At 47.4% G+C, this 22,204-nt stretch overlaps 1 protein-coding gene across 7 annotated transcripts in view; it reads left to right on the top strand.

The window, feature by feature from the left end:
• Positions 1 to 22,204, top strand: part of IGSF3 (immunoglobulin superfamily member 3) — a 130,244-nt gene that overhangs the window by 65,679 nt on the left and 42,361 nt on the right. For 4 of the 7 annotated variants that reach the window (XM_086392062.1, XM_086392063.1, XM_086392067.1 and 1 more), the window contains exons 3-8: positions 748 to 1,125; positions 3,803 to 4,213; positions 8,865 to 9,254; positions 10,621 to 10,680; positions 13,429 to 13,830; positions 19,276 to 19,680. In XM_086392062.1, the coding sequence (XP_086248188.1) occupies positions 748 to 1,125; positions 3,803 to 4,213; positions 8,865 to 9,254; positions 10,621 to 10,680; positions 13,429 to 13,830; positions 19,276 to 19,680 (2,046 nt within the window). The remainder of the gene's footprint in view (positions 1 to 747; positions 1,126 to 3,802; positions 4,214 to 8,864; positions 9,255 to 10,620; positions 10,681 to 13,428; positions 13,831 to 19,275; positions 19,681 to 22,204) is intronic. The other 3 variants (XM_086392065.1, XM_086392066.1, XM_086392064.1) reach the window with 2 other exon arrangements.

Below are 22,204 nucleotides of genomic sequence, written 5' to 3'. Positions count from 1 at the left end.
AAGCAGATCCCAGCCAGGAGGCAGGGTAGCCGGTGGTGAATCAGAGCCCAGTTTCCAGGGCAGCCTTGAAACGTCTTTGACTTGGGGCGGCACTGACAGTTGCCCCCATCGGTGGTGTGTGGGCATCTGGGCAGCAGGGTTCTGCATCAGCCCTTCCCATTCCTGTTCATGTGAATAGCAGCCTTTAGGAGCTCAGCTCCACCTCCACGTGTGGAGGGAAGAGGGTGTATGAAATGTGTCCATGATGGCCTACCTTTGCAAATAAGGGTGCGGAACCAAAGAAAGGACCCAGGACTCCCTCCTTCCAGCTCTCTAATCAAGAAAGGAGCATTTAATTTCAGCCAGACTGCAAGGTGGTTGCTTTTGTTCTCCTCTGAATTTGTGCCAAGGATGCAACTTTCCCTGCTCATTTTATTAAAAACTTTATAAACAGCACTAATAAATAGATATAAAACTGCCGCCTAAATGACAGAGAGACTAAATGAAATTCCCAAGGGTCAGCCATTGAATAAATAACAGGACCATGTCCTTGCACGATCACATTCTCATATATGCAAATTTGGGACAGTGCCTTACCACGGGATGTTTTAATTAATATTTATAAATCACAGAGCGCCTTGGAAAGGGCCGCTAAGTTATTTATATTATTATCATGTCACTTGAATCACAAGCCCTTTGTAGACTGCTGCCTGCTTTGCATGTTAGTCTGAGACGTGAGAGAGCCCGTCGTGTGTGTCTCCCCCACAGGTGTCGTGTCAGCGCAGCGGCAAGTCAGCATCCAGGAGGGACCCTTGTACCGCACGGAGGGCTCTCACATCACCATCTGGTGCAATGTCAGTGGCTTCCAGGGGCCCTCTGAGCAGAATTTCCAGTGGTCCGTTTACATGCCCAAGGCCCCAGAACGCGAGATCCAGATCATCAGCACCATGGACGACACCTTCTCTTATGCCATCTACACGCAGCGTGTCCGCAGTGGGCAGATCTACGTGGAGAGGGTCCAGGGGAACTTGGCCTTATTACACATCATTGATCTCCAGACGCGGGATGCCGGGGTGTACGAGTGCCACACACCCAGCACCGACGAGCGGTACTTCGGGAGTTACAGCGCCAAGACGACCGTCGTGGGTAAGGAGATGACTACGTCCGTGTGGCTGATGTTCTGCCTGAGTGTTGTAGTGAGTTTAAACTGTGAAAATAAATTATCCTAGACTGACTGGGTGCTTAAACAGCAAGCAGTTATTTCTCACTGTCCTGGAGGCTGGAAGTCTAGATAATCAGGGTGCCAGTGTGGTCAGTTCTGAGGAGGGCCCTCATGGGGATTGCTGAGTACTAACTTTCTCTTGTCTCCTTACCTGGCAGAAAGGGAACGAGAGAGCTGTCTGGGGTCCCTTTATAAGGGCGCTAATCCCTGAATCTTTTTCCCTGGCAGTCTGTGTTTTCAATGCAGGGGATTCAGGTTAGATCCTTGGTTGGGGAACTAGGGATCTAGTTGGGGAACTGCCACATGCCAGGCAGTGCGGCCAAAAAAATTTTTTTAAAGGAGCACTAATCCCATTTATGAGAACTTCATCCTGATGTCCAAATCACCTCTCAAAGGCTTCATTTCCAGATACCAACACAGTGGGGATTGGGTTTCAACACAGGAATTTGGGGGATGGGGGAGAGTGTAAACATTCAGTCCATAACACTAAGTCAGTTCTTTTATAGTACAGTTTTATTTGACTTTTGAGGGCTTCCTGGTGGCTCAGAGGTTAAAGCGTCTTCCCGCAATGCGGGAGACCTGGGTTCGATCCCTGGGTTGGGAAGATCCCCTGGAGAAGGAAATGGCACCCCACTCCAGTATTCTTGCCTGGAAAATCCCATGGATGGAGGAGCCTGTAGGCTACAGTCCACGGGGTCGCAAAGAGTCGGACACGACGGAGCGTCTTCACTTTCGCTTTCACTTTAGGGCTTCCGAGGTGGCGCTAGTGGTAAAGAATCCGCCTACCAATGCAGGAGACGCAAGAGACATAGGTTCAATCCCTGGGTTGGGAAGAACCCCAGGAGTAGGAAATGGCAACACACTCCAGTACTCGTGCCTGGAAAATTCTATTGGCAGAGGAGCCTGGCAGGCTACAGACCACAGGGCTGCAAAGAGTCGGATACAACTGAGCACATAACATAGCATTTGACTTTAAAAGAAGAATCCAAAGCTCCCCAAATATTTTAGAGGTCACCAAGTAGCATAGGTGAAGCAAGTTTTATGTGTTCACTTGTAAATAGAATGTTGAAGCTGCAACTTAAAGAAGAAGATCTAATGCAGATGTTAAGAACTTAAGAGGAGGTTAACTGACCCTCTCTAACTGATGAAAGGGGATATAAAAATATAAGGCAAGGACATTTGTGGTTGGTAAGCTGAAGAACCGATGAGGAAGATGAAGCATGTGTCATCTGCAGGAAGAGGCCAAACCTCCAGGAAATGATGGGCCTTTAGATGGCGCCTCTGAGCCACTGGGGATGCTGCTGTGTCAGGAAGCAAGTGTGGCTGCAGGACTCTGCTCAGACCTGGAGTGGGTCTGTGTGTCCTTTGGTGTCAGAGTAAGGAATTGTGCGCCAGCTCTTGGTGCACCAGTCTCCTTTTACCCCTGTGCTCCCCAGATGAGGGAGGGAGCTGGAAGAGGGAGGGCCGGGGAGGGAGATTTCCGTGTGGTTGGCTCTGGGCCACAGTTTCCCAATGTGAAGGGTCAGAAATATCAAGGCCATTCTGTTTTTCTGTCCAAGTCATAACTTCCAGGCTTAATTATGATAATAAAAATGAAATCAAAATTTCCACCCTTCAAATCAGAGAAGAGGATGATGTTTAGTCTCCAGGGTAAAATGCTGACCAGGTGACCACAGAGGTAATCTTATCGCTTGCCTGACTCATCCCCATTTCATGGCTTCCTTCCAGCCCACGAGCACATGTTGACACATGAGTTATATGAAAATTAAACCTACTAAAAAATTGAGGACCCTGCTGTTTCTCTCTGCCACAACCCTTTTTTTAAAAAAAAAAAAAAAAGAAGAAATAGCTTTTCTAGAGTACTGCATTGCTGACGTGAGTTGGGGGAACATGGGCGTGGAGTGGCTAGAAAGGAGAAAATGAGCAAGTTGTATAGAAAATGTGACATTCCAACTTCCAGGAACTCTTTTTGTTTGAAGATGAGTCAGTAGCCAAGTTAAAGTTTCTGAAAGCAATTTCACTTTGAACAACAAAGTCTTATTTCACCTGACATAAAATTTCTTTGACATGTTATTTTCAGTGAGTTCATTTATTGTGTAAAATGACATGCAGTGTCTGCAAACATTATTTTATCAATTTTTTAATAGAATTTTTTAATTTAGCTGATTTACAATATTTCAGGTGTACAGCAGAGTGATTCAGTTACACACACACATATAAATATATATGTACTTTTTCAGATTGCTTTCTGTTATAGGTTATTATAAGATATTGAATATAGTTCCCTGTGCTACACAGTAAGCCCTTGTTGTTTTCTGTTTTATTTATAGTGGTGTGTCTTTGTTAATCCCAAATTCCCAATTTATCCCTCTGCTCCCAACCCACTTTTTATCCAAGTGTTATTGAAATACCAGACAGGAAGCGTTAAATGCCAAACAGTTGCAGTCCAAATCCAGACAGAAGTGTCATTCTGTTTCTGTGCTGCCCGGGGTCCTCCGTGGCCCCACAGAACTGTGGAAGCCCGGGTGGGTTGGCACTCAGCCCCTCAAGCGTAAGATCTGTGGCCTAATGACCGTGCTTGGGGCGGTTCGTGTGTTGCAGTGATCCCGGACACCCTGCAGGCCACCGCTGTGCCCCAGACTTTGCACAAAGTGGAGCAGGACCGCCTGGAGCTCACATGTGACACATCCACGGAGACGCTGCAGCACAGCCACCTGTCGGTGGCCTGGCTCCGGCAGCGAGGCGGCGAGAAGCCGGTAGAGGTCATCGCCCTGAGCCGGAACTTTGTGCTGCAGTCGAGCAGCGACTATGTGCAGAGGCAGAGCCTGGGGGAGGTGCGCCTGGACAAGCTGGGGAGCACCACCTTCCGCCTCACCATCTTCCACCTGCAGCCCTTCGACCAGGGCGAGTTCTACTGCGAGGCCACTGAGTGGATCCAGGACCCGGACGGCTCGTGGTACCCCATGACCCGGAAGCGTTCTGAGGGGACCGTGGTCAACGTCCAGCCCACCGGTAAGTCTGTCTGGCGGGAGGTGGTGCAGACTCCTTTGACGACTCTGCAAGGACTCTGGGTCCCTAGGGGCCAGGTATCCCAAGCCCTGATCCTCTCTCACTGTGCTCTCCCAGCCCCTGAGTCCAGCTGGGCTCCAGATTAGACCTGACAGCTGTTGGTGGCTGCTTCAGCTGGGCTGGGGGCAGGCGTACTGTGGGCACTCAGTCCACTGGTTTTGGTTGGAGGGTATGGTTGTGCTGGCATGGAGATGCAGGAAGTGCCCAAGGGTCCTTGCATCACTGCTCACCTCTAATGAGGGGCTGCCTTGTTCTGATGATCAGAGGTGTGGTTTGTGGGAGATGAGCTGGACTGCCTGAAGTACAAGCTGTCGGGGGGACTTCTCTTCAGGACCTGTCTCTTGACTCTCCTGCCCCATTTGCTCCAGTTAAATGGTGGTGGTCTTGGTCTCTGCATAGCTCTCTTGCCTCACTTGTTCTGTCATTCTGGGGCTGTGCTTCTGACTTACCTAATAGCACAGATACCCAGGCTTGGGCAGTACAGATTCCTGAGTCAGGCTTCCGGGGTGGGACCTGGGAAGCTGAGTTTTCAGTACACTTCCACTGTAGACAGTCTACGCTTTGTCAAGCACAGCTCTAGAGCCAACAGGGCAGAAGCGATTCTCTGGGTACCTAATGGATGTTAGAACTTTACAAGGAGGGTTAGGCTCCTGGACTGGGAGCACTTTATCTGTTCTGTAGGATCCAGAGTATTTAGCGGCTTCTGAAACTTCTGGTACTAAGAAATCCACAGAAGGCGCTTTATTTCATATTTATCCCTTCCCTTCCTGGCTGGTTTTAAGAGCAGCTTCAAAAGTCTGGGCCACATTTTGAGTCTTAATGCTTTTAAATTAGGTTGCATCAGTTAATCTTCTTTTATTTTAATCTTGCCAATTTGGAATGAGGATTTTTTTTTTTTTGAATTTGCCCCAGCAAATGTATCCAGACTAAGCAAAGGGAAAACTAGGTGGAAAAAAAACAAAAAGTCGATGACTTCACTCCGTGTCCCAGTGATGTTCTGGTTCAGTGGTTGTAGCCCCAGTGTTGCCCTTCTCTTACTTCATTTCAGTCAACATTTAGTAAGTCTCTGCAGCACTGCAGGTGTGGTGATAGGCCTCGGGGACTCGGAGATGAAGAACACTTGGTCCCTGCCTTAGGGAACTGCAGATATGAAAGCCAGGGGCTGAGTGGAGGGCAGTGAGTGTGATGATGGTGTGGTGGATGGGGTGCCCTGGGGACACAGTGAATATCATTCTTCTGACAACAGTGTTTTTCCTGGATGGGGTCGTTAAAGCAGAGTCAGGAAAACCAACCCATTTGGTGACTTTGAGTTGAGGCTTGAAGCTTGAGCATGCATCAGGAGGAGAAGCATAAAGGTACAGAATTATTTGTCATGTTTGGCAAGCACAGAGGAATCAAGGGTAGGCAGATGTTGAGTTCCAGATATGAGTGGTGAGAGATAAGAGATAGGAGATAGGAAAGATGGCCTGAAGCCCCATCTGCTGTAATGTGAGCTTGGCTTTGACTCTCTGGTCCAAGCATCTCTCAAGCTGTTCTCCTTGGACTCCTAAGAGCCCCATAGAGGTGCCTGAGCAGTCGCTTTGTGGGTGGACGTGTGTGCGTGTTGGTGTGCGTGGGTAGACGCCATGGTGGGGGGTGCTGAAGGAAGGCATGTGAGGCCTACAGTGTCCCCTCCTTGCCTCAACGAAACGTTTTCTATATTGGGCAATAAAAGACATTGTATGCGGAAAGGAAGACCCCCCTCTCCTCTGCCCAAGCAAAGTCTGAAAACCACTGCTGTAGACACTTGGAGGGAATAGAGATTTGTAAACACATCAGTGGCACTGTCAGACTGGGTTTTAGAAAGGAAAAACCATGGAGGCCACAGGGTTGAGCTGACAGGTTGGATCTGAAGTCAGGAGACCAGGGAGGGAAGGGCTGATGCGGCCACAGCTGGGTCAGTGGTACTGACCTGGCAAGTGAGCAGTGGGTGCCAGGGGCAAACAGAATGGAGAGGACTAGGGAGGAGGAACCCAACTATTGGGAGCCCTGAGGCTGGGGCTCAGGGTGATTCCTTGAACTGTGATAAGGAGGGATGAGGTGATGTGCCGAGTGATACTTGAAAGCCTCTGCTTCCCCTTCAGTGGCAGCACTGGTTGGCTTTTCTCTTGTTCTTGTCAGTTTTGGTCAAGGAGTCCATCCTGCAAGCAGACGCTCATGGAGATGCTCTGTGTGTGAAGCAGCCAGCATGTCATCAGACATGGAGCTCAGTTTGAGGTTGAACTTGGGACCGATGAGGCCCCAGGAGAAGCCCATGGGGTGAAATTGGGAAAGGACCCAGGAGAACTGTGGCAGTGAGAGGTGGTCAAGGAAGCCAGTCCCAGTGACAGAGAAACAGAGTGGTCAGGCCAGTTGGCAAGAAGCAGGGCGGAAAGTGTTATGGACACAAAGTAGGAGAGCTGGTCCAGAGGCTCAAACCTAAGCCTTCCGCTGTGATGGGTTGGGGGGCGGGGGTGTCACTGGAGACATTTGCTCAGTCAGTGAAGTGTGGCAGAAGGTCAGAAGCAAAATTTCAGTGAGCTGAGGAGGGAGAGGGGATTGGAAAAAGCATACATCAGTGTATGGAGGTTTAATTGACTAGGAAAGAACAAGGGCAAATTGCTGGGCAGAAAGGAGGAATCTTATCTTAACCTGGCAATGTGAAGGCGTCACCATGCCAGGAGGGGGAATCCCATGAGATCAGAAGAATCTAAGGAAGACTGCCACAGTTGCAACCAGCCTGACTCTGAGGAAGTGGGAAGTCTGAGGTCTGGGGCACCTGTTCGTAAGACTTTGGTGGCATTTATGTGGAAGGGGTGATTTTTTTGTGTGTTTGTTTAAATCATTGATGTTGAGTTATAAGTTACTGCAATGTGGTTGACCAGAAAGCCAGTGTCTGGCAGCTGACATGGGTTCAGTCCCATGTGGGTGTGTGTGTCTAGACAGAGGCTGGCAGAGTGAAACCCACATCTCTCAGGTTGGTCTTTTGGGAGGCAAAGCCGAGGCAACAGGTGTCACTTTGGAAGTGAGACCCTAGAGTCATTGCGTCTAGTTCACTTTGTCAGCAAGTTTGGGTAATAAAAGGAAGAGGCTGATTCGCTGGACAAGATAGGTATTTGGGGCAAGACACGGGCTCCGGTGGGAAGGGAGGAGATGGAGAGCCTGAGGAATGGGTGGGTACAGAACGAGAAGGGTAATGTGGAAGCAAGTGCTCTTGTGATTCCTGTGTTTTTAGGGAAATGGGATTCTCGTCTGCTTGAATAGTGCGTGGGATAGGGGATAAGAACAAGGCAAGGTGGGATTTCCCTGGTAGTCCGATGGTTAAGACTGTGCTTCCAACACAGGGGGCGAGGGTTTGATCCCTGGTCATGGTAACTAAGATCCCACATGCGACACAGGGTGGCCAAAAAAAAAAAAAAAGAATGAGGCAAAGGCCCTGATAATAGAGGTAAAGACGTGGGAACGCCAGTGTAAGGAAGACAGTTGAGATTGGAGCTTATGATTCTACAAGGAATTCAAACATCCCTGTGATGAGATTCTCCCTTCCATGTTCTCTTTAGAGGAACAGAGCTGGAACTGGGAGGAGAAGGACTTGGGCAGTGGTTGAAGCTACAGCCTCCCCTACCCAAGGCTCTGTGACTCTTTCCAGAAGCTTCTCCTGCCCTTCACTCCTTTGTCCCCTGCCACCGGTGCCCATGAGACGTGATCATTGTCTCATGGCGTTGACAGACACACCATTACATGGTGTGCAGGACAGTTAGTGGCAGTGAGCCCTTCTTTGATCATTGCCCTGCCCCCTCCCCCCATTCCCGATTAAGCCTCTGGTTCTTTGAAGGGTGCTTGAGTTCATTGATTGTTTTAGAGGTCATGTGGCTGTCAGTGGAAGTAGGTACTTGCCCCCTCCATCTTTCTAGAGATTGATCCGGTGGATGATGGACTAGTGAAAAGACATTAGTTTTCACTTTTCCTATGCAATTTTGTTAGGGATTGTCTTTTTATTTGCAATATTCACATGAGAGTGGAAGACATTTTTCTCTCTCTCCATAAATAGACTGAGAAAAATAGACATTTTTTTTTCTCTCTCCAGATAGATAAATAGACTGAGAGAAAGAATATTTATTAAGATTGGGGTCAGCACCTGGGCCGCTGGGTAATTTTATCTCACAAGTCTAGCAGGGTAATGTCTATAATATCTACTGAAAATATTTGTACTCCTGATGCTTTGACGGAGTTCTGGGTATATAGATCAAGGTTGGACCTTTGTAATCTGCCGTGAAATTGAAATTAGGAGTGATATTGCTTGCTGATCTCTGGGAGTGAAATCTAAGGCATTATAAGCTGCAGACAGAGCTTCGTCACTTTGGGATTAAGAAGACCCTTAAACTTTTTGGGTCTGGCTACCTTTGAGTTTCCTCTGAGATAGTCAAGAGTTTTTCTCTTAAGACAGGTGTGGCAGTGCCTTCCCAGTAGTCAGCTTGTTGAGAGGGTGGCGACGGTGGGAATTTGCTGATGCAGCTTGGAGCGCTGGGGCCCTTGGTCACCCAGAATGCATCCATCTTGTTATTTGTTTTCTCAGACAAAGAGTTCACCGTTCGGCTGGAGACGGAGAAGCGGCTGTACACGGTGGGAGAGCCGATGGAGTTCAGATGCATCCTGGAGGCGCAGAACATTCCCGACCGTTACTTCGCTGTCTCCTGGGCCTTCAACAGCTCACTCATCGCCAGCATGGGGCCGAACGCTGTGCCAGTCCTCAACAGTGAATTCACCCATCGGGAAGCCAGGGGCGAGCTCCAAGTGGCCAAGGAGAGCGACAGTGTCTTTGTGCTGAAGATCTACCACCTCCGCCAGGAGGACAGCGGAAAATACAACTGTCGTGTGACGGAGAGGGAGAAAACAGTAACCGGGGAATTCATCGACAAGGAGAGCAAGCGTCCCAAGAACATACCCATCATCGTCCTCCCCATCAGTAAGTGTAGGGAGGGGCCGCTTCCTTTCCCTCCTCCCACTGGTCTGGTCCAGGAGCTAGCATCATCTCAGGGAAGTCTGGGGAGAAGAGAAGAGCTGGGGGAGGGCAGGGCAGGTTCAAGCAGCTGGCAGAGAAAAGCCCCCTCCTTTCTCCAGCTCACCTGCCCACACTTAGCACCCTGCCCCCTCCCCCCTCTTGTAGGCAGAGCATCAGGTGTGTGTTTGCAGGCTGGCGAGGGGCCTGGCAGATCTGAATGCTGGCAGCTCTATATAAACGCCAACAGTGCCAGCTCAGCTTGGAGACCAACCAGGACTCCAGCACAGCTGTTCACTCCCATGTGGGAATTAAATCCCAGAAGAAATGGGTGGGTGCCTGCTTTGAAAACTTACTTAAGAGGGTTGGTCTTTTATGGGAGGATTTTAAATCCTAAAGAGCATTATTAGGAAAGATTTGCTTTCTGGGTTTGAGGGTGTAGGGATTGGCATTTCCCTAATTGTCTCTTCCCTTCTGGAAGTGGGTTTTTAAAAGTCAGTGGATGGGACCTCTCACATCATCCTGGAGCATAGGCTTTTAAAGCTTAGCTCATTTCCAGGGTTGCTTAGGTGGGCTCCCTGCCTGCTTGTAGCTGGCATTGTCTGGGTGGGTATCAGTCAGGACTGGGGGATTAGGGGACTGCCTGTGTTTGCTTATCTTGGGTTTAATCATTCATAGTATCAGCATGTCCTTATTAATATCTCATTTCTCTCATAGTTCTATTTTTAGTAAAAAGAGAAACCTTAGAATGCTCTGATTTTAAACAAGATGGTGAAGTTTTTAAACTAACCTTTAACCTTTTTCTCCACTGCTCAAACTGTTCTTTCTCTTAGGCCTGTAATGATTCCCTTTACATTTTTATTTACACTTTGACATTTTTAATACAGTTTCAAGTGTGAAGAAAAAACAGACAACAAGGGTCTTGCCGCTCTTTTTTTCTTTTCTCACCAATAGGATGGCTTTCTTTTGTGCTTATTTTTTTTTAAATTGCTCTCTGACACACATCTCATTGTCTTGAAATTCTTTTCTTTCTTATTCCCCGCTGCAATGCCTAGCATGGTGCTTTGCATAGGGTAGATGCTTGCTGAATATTTGTAGAATGGAATTTGTTGAATTGGATGCCCCTTCTTTACTATTTTCCTGTCAGTCTGTGCTTGCCTTAACCACGGACTCTCTACTTTTAAATCTGCAACTAATTCCTCATTGTTCTGTAAGGATCCAGTGAAGGACAGCCACACTGTGTCCTTCCTCTGTTTTTTGTACTAAGCGATTTCCCCCATCCCCTTCCAAGAACTTGTTTGATGATCTGTGGCCTGCTATATTGCTTTTCCAGCAGATAACTGGGTAGTTAAAGTCCCCCAGCACCACCAGATCCTGCCCCAAGGCCACTTGGGTAAGTCTACCAAAGAACACAGTGAATCACATCGGTAATGGTGATAGTAAAAACTTGGATTTTAATGGCGCTTTAACTCCCAAGAGCCCAAACTGCTTCTGCGTATATCATCTCCTTCTCCACTCCCGGCCCTCCAATCCAGTAGTATTCTGTTCATCCTCTGAATGAAGAGACCAGAGCACCATACAGGGAAGTGGCTAAGCCGGTTCCGTTTAGTGGTCAAGCTTGCATCGCATTAGAAATATCTGCTTCTAACGCCAGATCCACTGCTCTGCGCTTAGCCTGTGCTCCACCATCAGTCTCCTGATTTGGAATTTCGTTGTGACCATGCACTTAGATTCTCATTAGTTCTGTCCTGGTTTTCATTTAATCCAGAGAGTTTTAAATTGCTGGCTGCCTTTTTCTCAAGCCTGGAAACGCTTGTAAATAGTCTTAATGGGCAGTTAGCTTTGTGTCTGTATTTGCTTTTGCCTGGGCTGCAGAATTTTTTTTTTTTTTTCCTTGTAGTTTCACATATAACTGCGTGGTTTTTTCAGGCTTGCTCAAACAGCAGATTACCAAACAGCAGCCCTCGTAACAAATGAGCCAGGGCTTATAGAAAAGCCCATTAGGGTGATAGTAGGGGGTGGGAGTGATGCCCTGTAAGTCATTCTTCTGCTTAAGGCAAGAGGAGACTTTTTTTTTTCCATTGATGCCAAAGTTGCCCTTCTTTAATTTCTCGCTTTGAATTGATAGCACTGGAAGTGAGTCATTAATGAGTCTTTAATCTAAAGAGGAATATTGTTACTATTAACAATGATGAAAAATAATTACCCGATCTGATACTCTCAGTGTCATGACCTTTAGAAGTAGGACTATTAGTACTTCCATTTTGCACATGAGAAATGAAAGCTTGTGTAGATTAAGTAAGAGCCCCAAGACTGCAGGGTTAGTGGGCAGTAGACTGGGGCCTGGAACCTGGTCTGTCTGCCTCCAAATCCTAGTTTTTAGACATGAGTGCTGTAGATGTAGCTACTCAGGAGATCTGTCATCACCATGAATCATCTTGGTGTGGCTCCTGGGAAAATTCCTATTCCCCACTCTGTCTATCTAGACCTTTTTTCACGTGAAACAAGCTTATCCAGAATGGGTGGCCGACACGTTCACTATAGCAAGAGCTCCATGCCCGGGCTCAGTGCTTATCTTTGCCTCTTTCTGCCTGTGGGTAAAATACAGGGCTAAGATAGACTCCAAATGCATGGTCGTGGATATGCTTTTCCCCTCAGTAATTGGGTATGCCCCTTGATCTGGGATTAGATTGATTGATTGATTCAAAATTGTTGTATATGTTTCATGTGGATGGTGCCCAGAAAATTGGAGCTGAATCAATCTGGTACTTTCTGGTTTTTTTATACCTTGCTTTTTGAGCTCTATAGATAATTATACAAAATAATATATGCATAATCAAGATAGATTAAAATACCCAAAGTCTTTATGAAAAACAAATAGTTAATGGGAATAGTAAAATTAATTATCATGATGGCCAGTTTTTGAAAACCTATGTATTAGGTGATTTATAGACATTGGCTTATTTACTTTATAATCTTTTAAAAATTCACAATATAAATAACACTGTCTCCACCCATCCCATTGAAGAAGGCATGTAGAGCTTAAATAATTCCATTGAAGGAGGTCAGATAGCTAAGTGAGTAGCAAAGGAATAAAGGGAGTAGAATCCTTATCCTGGAGTTTGATTGGCAGAAAGTCAAGGTCGAGAGCAGCAGAACCGCTGGGCTAGGTGGATGGCCATGGGAAGGCGAGCTACTGCCTTTAGTCTGTTCCTCTGTGTTGATGAAGCCTGAAAGGTTGCTCACCACCTGCTCTGTGAAATGAGGCCATTGCTGCTGCATTATTGCCCACAACCAAGAAAGAAAGCACATGTTGTCCTCCAAATACTTCCTGTCACTTTTTTTTCCTACTTCCTAATATTGCCCTGAAAGACTCAAATGACATATATGAATGTTCAGCTTTCATTTGACTGCTGTAGCCCTAAATGATGGGAAGATGAGGTGAAGTAGAATTTTCAAGCTATTTAACTCACTGAAAATCCAAGTCAAAAATTCTTAACCCTGCTGAACACATTCCAGTCATCCATCAGACTCTGAGGGGGATCGGTTCCAAGACCACCCCAAATCTGAGAATGCTCAAGTCCCTTATACAAAGTGGCTTTTTGGATTTACATATAATCCACACTCATCATCTCTAGACTACTTATACCTAATACAATGTAAATGCTATATAGAGTTGCCAATTTGCCAAAATTCAAGTTTCGTTTTTTGGAACTTTCTGGAATTTTTTTTTTTTTTTTTTTTTGAATCTTTTCTATCCACAGTTGGTTGAATCCATTTATGTGGAACCTATGGATATGGAGGGCTGACTGGACCTGATGAATTGTTTTATGCCCTAAGGGTAATGTTTGATGACATATTTCTTAGGTTCTGATCCAGTCTCGGGTCTTAGGCCCTCAGTGTCCCACATGTTATCTTTGCACCCAGCAAAGGCCCTCCAAGGTTATCAGATCTAAAATCCAAGGCAGCAAAGCCCAGAGCCAGCCAGGGCTCGTGGCAGCAAGCATCAGAGGGCTTGCATCCTCCCAGGTCCCCTGTACCTGAATAGAGTGACATTTGTACCCTTTCTCCTGTGATGTCTGTGGGGAGGGCACAGTGGAGCCCAGAAAGCCCCAGCGTGGCACTCTCTCCCTCTCCCCAGAGAGCAGCATCTTTGTGGATGTGGCCAGCAACGCCAGCGTCATCCTGGAGGGCGACAATCTGCACCTTACCTGCAGCATCCGGACGACGGGCCGGCCACTTAGCCGCTTCTCCGTCATCTGGCAGCTGGTGGACCGGCAGAACCGCCGTAGCAACATCGTGTGGCTGGACCGAGACGGCACTGTGCAGCCCGGCGCATCCTACTGGGAGCGCAACAGCTTTGGGGGCATCCAGATGGAGCAGGTGCAGCCCAACTCGTTCAGCCTGAGCATCTTCAACACCAGGAAGGAAGACGAGGGCCAGTACGAATGCCACGTGACCGAATGGGTGCGGGCCGTGGACAACGAGTGGCAGATCGCAGGGGAGCGCCGGGCCAGCACTCTCGTCTCCATCACTGCTCTCGGTAAGTAAGCTCTGCTGTCTTTTGGTGGGACCGTTGCGGGAGATGCTCCCGTTTTAAGACACGTATGAGAAAAAGTCACTCAGTTGTGTCCGACTCTTTGCAACCCCATAGACTACAGCTTGCCAGGCTCTTCTGTCCATGGGATACTGGAATGGGTTGCCGTTTCCTTCTGCAGGGGATCTTCTCAATCCAGGGATTCAACCTGGGTTTCCTGCAGTACAGGTGGACTGTTTATCATCTGAGCCACCAGGGAAGCACATGGAAAATGGATGGCACCTTCCAAAGGTTTTGATTGAAGAAAGCATTGACGAAGTACGGATGGGGTTCAGGGCACCGACAGTGGTTCAGCATGGTGGGCCCAGGGGACGGGTGACAGCCGGGCACTGTTACTACTCCTGGGTCTGGGTGGTAGGAATGAAGTTGTAAGGATTCTGGCCTGGGTGGTCCCAGGGAGAGGAACAAAGGCCACTGCTGAAACTGAGCTGGAAGAATGGAAGCAGGTTCTCTCCCTCCTGCACCCAGGCCCTCCTCTCCAGGGGCTCAGCCCTCCTGGCAGTTTAGAGCCTGGTAGAGAAGGGTAGGACAAAACCTTTCACCATTTATTTAGCATTTTCTACCCTTCCTGGCTGAGTGTAAATACTTAAGTTTAACTGTCTCTTAGAATCCTCACCTAGCCTACAAGTAAACACTGTCATTTTACAAGGAGACTCCTTAGAGGGGATAACTCATTTGCCCAGGGCTATAGCTTTTAAATGACAGACCCACAGTCTTGAACCCGGGAAGCCAGCAATCTGCCTTAAAATGTTTTTCAAAGCCTGTGTTTTTATCTTTTCCTCCATACAGCTCTTCCTAAAGAAAGCCATTTCCTGATTAGCATGAAATTAAGATACCTTGATACCCTGGCTAAAACCAGGGTATATTAGATTTCCTTCTCACGGGGTAGTTAAAGAGGCTTCCATCAACATTTATCTGCCTAATGGAATCTGTATATTACATTTTACAAGACCAGTCAGCTACTTTGCTGGGAAGGTACCTTGTCATGTTAAATATTCCTGTTTGCCAAGAGACTGTGACATCAGTTGTCCTCAGCGATTTCCTATCCCACCCCTGGACCATGCTCACCTTCCTCGTTGGGAGGGCTGCTGATGTTTCTGGGCACACCCCACTGGAAGTGGCAGCCCCAAGTGGTTTTGCCCTCACCAAAGTCCTGGGTCACCACCCGCCCCAGATCAGAACTACTTTTCCTTTCCAAAGCTTAATCCCAAAGATTGACCTGCCTTCTGCACTCACCATGCAGCTCAGATTTGTGTGTCTGGAAACCTCATCTAGTGGTTGAGTTTCCTGTTCAGCTCAATCCCTGAACCTCTGCTCAGCATCCTCTGTGGACATATGGGAAAGGAACTTGTGAGGAAAGTCCTGGGTGTCCAACAGGGGGAGTCTGTCCTTCCTGTGAGGCTAGAAATGTCTGAGGGGTGGATAGAGGTAGAAGTAATTTTATAGCATCAGGTTGTCCTCTGAATTTTTTTTTAACCATATATATATATATATATATATATATATTTTTTTTTTTTTTAACTTTTTGGCTTTTCCGGGTCTTTGTTGGGGCAGAGGCTTAGTTGCACCATGGCATGTGGGATCTTAGTTCCCTGACCAGGGATCAAACCCGTCCTCTGCATTAGAAGGCTGATTCTCAACCACTGGACCACCAGGGATGTCCCTGCCCTCTGAATTTTTTTCGTATTCATCGTGTGTCTGTGGTTCCCACAGCCAGGACTTACCAAGGGATTCTGACCTAACTCTGCCAAAAGATTTCATTCCTTACCTTGTCTTTTACCAATGGAGTTTAAAATACTTTCTTTTATGTCTTTTTTTTTTAAAGCGAACTATATATGTAACAATAAGTATTACAATGTATTACTATATATCTAACAAAATACAGTAATATTGTAATAGTACCTTGGAAGGTACTATTCCAAGTATTTTACATATACTAACTCATTCAGTCTTCACAAAGACCCATTTTACAGGTGGGGAAATAGAGGCAGAAGATTAAGTAGCTCGTTCAACGTCACACAAGTAGAAAGTGTCGGAGTTGGGCTTCTGGCTCCAGGGTCTGTGCCTTTAACCTGACCACTGCCTTATGCGTCCCAGGAGTAAAGACACCTAATAAGGTCCCTGGAATCAGTGACATACATGTCTGTAATCTGACTGCCTTTTACTCGCAGCTTGATAGTGGGCAATTTATATACCTCCTCTGTTTCCTCCTCTGTAAGAAAGGAGTGCTAAGCACCTGTCCCGCAAGGTTGTTTTGAGGATTCAGTGACGTGAGGTGAAAGTGAAGCAGTTGGCACCATGCCTGGCACATAGATCAGTTCATTCGCTCAGTCGTGTTTGACTCTTTGCAACCCCATGAATCACAGCACACCAGGCCTCCCTGTCCATCACCAACTCCCGGAGTCTACCCAACCATGTTTGTTGAGTCAGTGATGCCATCCAACCATCTCATCCTCTGTCATCCCCTTCTCCTCCTGCCCCCAGTCCCTTCCAGCATCAGAGTCTTTTCCAATGAGTCAACTCTTCGCATGAGGTGGCCAAAGTATTGGAGTTTCAGCTTCAACAGTGAAGCTTACAGTGTTCACCTTACAGTGAACACCCAGGACTGATCTCCTTTAGGATGGACTGGTTGGATCTCCTTGCAGTCCAAGTGACTCTCAAGAGTCTTCTCCAACACCACAGTTCAAAAGCATCAATTCTTTGGCTCTCAGCTTTCTTCACAGTCCAACTGTCACATCCATACATGACCACTGGAAAAACCATAGCCTTGACTAGACGGACCTTTGTTGGCAAAGTAATGTCTCTGCTTTTGAATGTGCTATCTAGGTTGGTCATAACTTTCCTTCCAAGGAGTAAGCGTCTTTTAATTTCATGGCTGCAGTCACCATCTGCAGTGACTCTGAAGCCCCAAAAAATAAAGTCTGCCACTGTTTCCACTGTTTCCCCATCTATTTGCCATGAAGTGATGGGACCAGATGCCATGATCTTTGTTTTCTGAATGTTGAGCTTTAAGCCAACTTTTTCCCTCTCCTCCACTTTCATCAAGAGGCTTTTTAGTTCCTCTTCACTTTCTGCCATAAGGGTGGTGTCATATGCATATGAGGTTATTGGTTCTCCTGGCAATCTTGATTCCAGCTTGTGCTTCTTCCAGCCCAGCATTTCTCATGATGTACTCTGCATATAAGTTAAATAAGCAGGGTGATAATATACAGCCTTGACGTATGCCTTTTCCTATTTGGAACCAGTCTGTTGTTCCATGTCCAGTTCTAACTGTTGCTTCCTGACCTGCATACAGGTTTCTCAAGAGACAGGTCAGATGGTCTGGTATTCCCATCTTTTTCAGAATTTTCCACAGTTTATTGTGATCCACAAAGTCAAAGGCTTTGGCATAGTCAAGAAAGCAGAAATAGATGTTTTTCTGAAACTCTCTTGCTTTTTCCATGATCCAGCGGATGTTGGCAGTTTGATCTCTGGTTCCTCTGCCTTTTCTAAAACCAGCTTGAACATCAGGCAGTTCACGGTTCGCGTACTGTTGAAGCCTGGCTTGCAGAATTTTGAGCATTACTTTACTAGCGTATGAGATGAGTACAATTGTGCAGTAGTTTGAGCATTCTTTAGCATTGCCTTTCTTTGGGATTGGAATGAAAAGTGACCTTTTCGAGTCCTGTGGCCACTGCTGAGTTTTCCAGATTTGCTGGCATATTGAGTGCAGCACTTTCACAGCATCATCTTTCAGGATTTGGAATAGCTCAACTGGAATTCCATCACCTCCACTAGCTTTGTTCGTAGTGATGCTTTCTAAGGCCCACTTGACTTCACATTCCAGGATGTCTGGCTCTAGGTGAGTGATCATACCATCATGATTATCTTGGTCGTGAAGATCTTCTTTGTACAGTTTTCTGTATATTCTTGCCACCTCTTCTTAATATCTTCTGCTTCTGTTTGGTCCATACCATTTCTGTCCTTTATTGAGCCCATCTTTGCATGAAATGTTCCCTTGGTATCTCTAATTTTCTTGAAGAGATCTCTATTCTTTCCCGTTCTGTTGTTTTCCTCTATTTCTTTGCACTGATCGCTGAGGAAGACTTTCTTATCTCTCCTTGCTATTCTTTGGAACTCTAGATTCAGATGGGAATATCTTTTCCTTTTCTCCTTTGCTTTTCACTTCTCTTCTTTTCACAGCTATTTGTAAGGCCTCCTCAGACAGCCATTTTGCTTTTTTGCATTTCTTTTCCATGGGGATGGTCTTAATCCCTGTCTCCTGTTAGATAGGGCACGTAGATAGTGCTCAGGAAATTCTGGCTGCTCTTAGTTTTAGGATCATAACCAATGTGTTAATGGTCCATCATACTCTCAGAGCTGACGGGACTCTAGTCACCCATCCTGAGGAGTCAGTATTTTGGGTTAGGGATGCTGGAATATGGAGAGACTCCGGCTAGCACACCTGCAGGGCCCCACTTTGCCCAAGGTCCCCCCTTCTGAAGATCAGTCCTTCCTGCTGTGGGTCTTTTGCTGTCTCTTTTCCCTGGATTCCACGAGGAGATGGAGGTCAGACTGGGGAGCCAACCCAAGCTGCCCTGCCTGGGGAGCATGGGCACCTGCTTCCCCCGCCTCCCTCTTCACAAGTGTGCTGATGGGCCGGGCATGAAGGAAGTTGGCACTGGGCTTCTTTCTCCTGTTTCAGCATGGAATCCAAGCTGTCTAGGGATGGTCCTGCCTCCATGCACTCAGTCTCTGCTGTTCAGGGGTGGCGTGGGGTGGGCATTGACGCAACAGAAATCCAACTGAAGGTTTCATTGGTAACGGTTTGCTAGTGCTGCTTAAGGAGAATCACCACCAGCCACTTTCTGTGAGGTCCTGTGAATTGTTGGGTTTGTGTGTCAACACGCTAGCAGAAGTAATACTGGCCTGAGCATCAAAAGAGCCCCGTGTTCTATACATCTGTGTCTCTTTTGCTGTCTTGCATTTAGGTAGACATCGTTACCATCTTTCTAAATTCCAAGTATATGCATTAATATACTGTATTGGTGTTTTTCTTTCTGACTTACTTCACTTTGTATAATAGGCTCCAGTTTCATCCACCTCATTAGAACTGATTCAAATGCATTCTTTTTAATAGCTGAGTAATATTCCATCGTGTATATATAGCACAACTTTCTTATCCATTTGTCTGCCGATGGACATCAACGGCAAAAACCACTCTAATATTGTAAAGTAATTAGCCTCCAATTAAAATAAATTAATTTTAAAAAAAGAGCCCCGTGTGTGAGCCTTTGTTCTGTTAGCTTTTGCCAGGAGCCCTGTCACTGCGTCCCACTGCCCTGAGGAAGCCAAGTGTCTGTCTCCATGCAGATAGATGTGTCTATCTACCTCTCTCTGCTCTCTCTCCAGAAACAGGCTTCGCGGTCACTGCCATCTCCCGCACGCCAGGGGTGACCTACAACGACTCCTTCGACCTGCAGTGCATCATCAAACCCCATTATCTCTCCCGGGTCCCTGTGTCAGTGACATGGCGGTTCCAGCCGGTGGGCACCATCGAGTTCCACGGTCTGGTGACCTTCACCCGGGATGGAGGAGTCCAGTGGGGGGACAGGTCTTCCAGCTTCCGGACCCGGACGGCCATCGAGAAGGCGGAATCCAGCAACAACGTCCGGCTGAGCATCAGCCGAGCCAGTGACACGGAGGCGGGCAAGTACCAGTGTGTGGCGGAGCTGTGGCGGAGGAACTACAACAACAGTTGGATGCGACTGGCCGAGAGGACCTCCAACCTGCTAGAGATCCGGGTGCTGCAGCCAGGTGAGAGTCCCGGGTGGGTCGCTTCCTCCTAAATAAGTTCAGTGTGGGTCTCTGAAGATCAGGACTGGGTCCCACCCAACCACAACAGCGGCCTTCCCGGGTGGTTCAGTGGTAAAGAATCTGGCTGCCAGTGTAGGAGACGTGGGTTTGATCCCTGGGTCAGGAATATCCCTTGGAGCAGGAAATGGCAACCCACTCCAGTGTCCTTGCCCAGAGAATTCCATGGGGTAGTGAAGAGCCAGACATGACTGAGTGCACACACACTCTAGAACCACAACAGCATTGTCAGACTCTGGGAATTTCACACGATTATAGGACAGTATTAGCATTTTGCCAGTTGTCCTGAAAATGCCCCTTATGTTTTCTCCTTCCAAACCCGCATTGAGTCACGGGTCACAATCGTATTTAGGTGTCATGTCTCTTTAGATTCCTTTAATCCAGAACACTTCCCCAGTCGCTTCTATGAGTATGTGTTTGTGTGTAAGTGTGAAGATGTTGATATCCATGAGGTATGCAGGCCAACCTGATTGTTTTGTGGAAAGCTCTGTCTCTTAATGTCATCTTCTATGATCCTTGCAACAAGGATGTGAACAAGGTACCCAGCGTCCCCTGTTTGCAGACAGGAACCTCAGACGCGAAAGGGAGAATACAGGCTCTTACTGAATGTTTGCTTTGCCCTGGGTGCTTGGGATTATTTTATGAAAATTTCACAACAACCCCAGGAAAGGTCAAGTGATCAGCCCAGGGTCATGTAGCTGGTGAATGGAGCCATGTTTGAATCGTTTCCCCCACACTGTTTGCCTGACCCAGGCCCTGCCCTCCTGCTCTGGATTTGAGCACTTGAGAGCTCCCCTCTTCCGGGCAGGTGGAATCTCTCTTGCATCAGGTCGTAAGGACACACTCATTTGGGGAGCCTTAGTCAGGGGGCAGTGTGCAAACACTCTCACCTTAATCAGGCCCTTCCTCTAATGAGAGGGTAAGTTTGTGCTGCTCTTATGGTTTTCTCTGTGTCTGTACCTGTCTCCATTTAGGTTGGTGGCAGGCAGAGGGTGGAGCCTGGCCCTGAGCAGGAGAGCACCAGCAGCCATACAGTGAAGGGTGGGGTCTTTGCAGAGACTTTGCAGAGATGCCTCACCGACTTTGCAAAGATGGTTTGAACACCTTGAAAAAGGGTGTTTCTGATTGCTCACGGCCATGGTGTGTGCCCAAACCAGGTCTGCTCCACCACTGCAAATGATCACAGTGTTTGTTATTTTCAGCAACGTGAGGTTACAAAGTGGCAACATCTGGGCTTATCCTTCACCTCTTCTAGCCCCATAGCAGGGTCCTGTTTGGAATGAATGACTTGGGTAAGTGATGGGATGGTTCCCTGGCCAATTAGAGCTGAAACTTGGACAACAAGATGCCAGGGAAGAGGCTGTTCTGCTGAAGTGGATTTGCAGGTTAATGGGGGGTTAAGCAGAGACCCTGTTTTGTGTGAACCCTTGTTGGTGAGGGACCCGGTTGTCTGCCTCTCTGAGTAATTGCATCCTTTGTGGTCTCCTCTGTCCTCACGGTCAGACTGTGAACCCCCTCGGTGTCCATCACGTGGTTCCAGCTACAGAAGGCAGAGGAAGTGCTGACCCTAGGACCTTGACTGGTGCTGCCTTTTCAAATAAATTCCTAATATTTGCTTGTTTGTCTTACTGCTTAGAAGCTAAGGCGAAAGTACTTAAGGAAAGAAAAAAGAATTCGTTCATTGAAGATTCAGTTATTTGGATTTGGATTAATTCTGGTGCTACTAAAGGGGAAGTAGGGTGATAAGAATCCACCTGGGATGCAGGAGAAGTGGGTTGGATCCTTGGGTTGGGAAGATACCCTGGAGAAGGAAATGGCAACCCACTCCAGTATTCTTGCCTGGGAAATCCCATGGACAGAGGAGCCTGGTGGGCTAGAGTCCCTGGGGTCGCAGAGTCAGACATGGCTTAGCAACTGAAACAATAACAGCTAAAGGGGAAAGGGGACAGAAATGTACTAAATAGCTCTTGGGTGCCAGGCTTTGTGCTTAGTACCTCTGTTTTCTTTTCATATTCATCCAGCAATGAAATAATACAGATGTCTTTATGCCCATTTTGCTAATGAGGAAACCCAGGCTCCCAGTGTTTAGGAGCCTTGATAGGGACAGTTTGCTTGTCAGATGGAAAACAGATTGGAACAAGGAGCCTAGGTTGCTCTGATATCCACGTATCTCCATTTTGCATTATATCATTTTATTGCCCCCTGAAGAGTTAGAGGACCCAGGATCTGCTCTGAGGGCCATATGTTCAACTCTCACATGGCTTACGCTGAGTCAGTTTGTGATTTCACCATGAAGCAAGAACAAGCAGCGACTGGCGTGGGAGACTTGGGAGCAAGTGCCCGGGTGCTTGGCCTCTGCTCAGAGGTGCATGGTAATGCACTTGGCTGGCCCTCTGGGGGCCGCAGAGAGCAAGGTGGGAGCTGAGGCTGAGCATGCGCAGCTCCCGGGTGGGACTACGGCACCAGA

This window comes from Bos grunniens, chromosome 3, assembly GCF_055505025.1.
Source record: "Bos grunniens cultivar Pamir isolate PY7600 chromosome 3, Bosgru_T2T1.0, whole genome shotgun sequence".
In the NCBI taxonomy this organism is placed as follows: Eukaryota; Metazoa; Chordata; class Mammalia; order Artiodactyla; family Bovidae; genus Bos; species Bos grunniens.
Note: the sequence above shows the minus strand (reverse complement) of the source record. Positions and strands in the feature narration are given on the sequence as shown.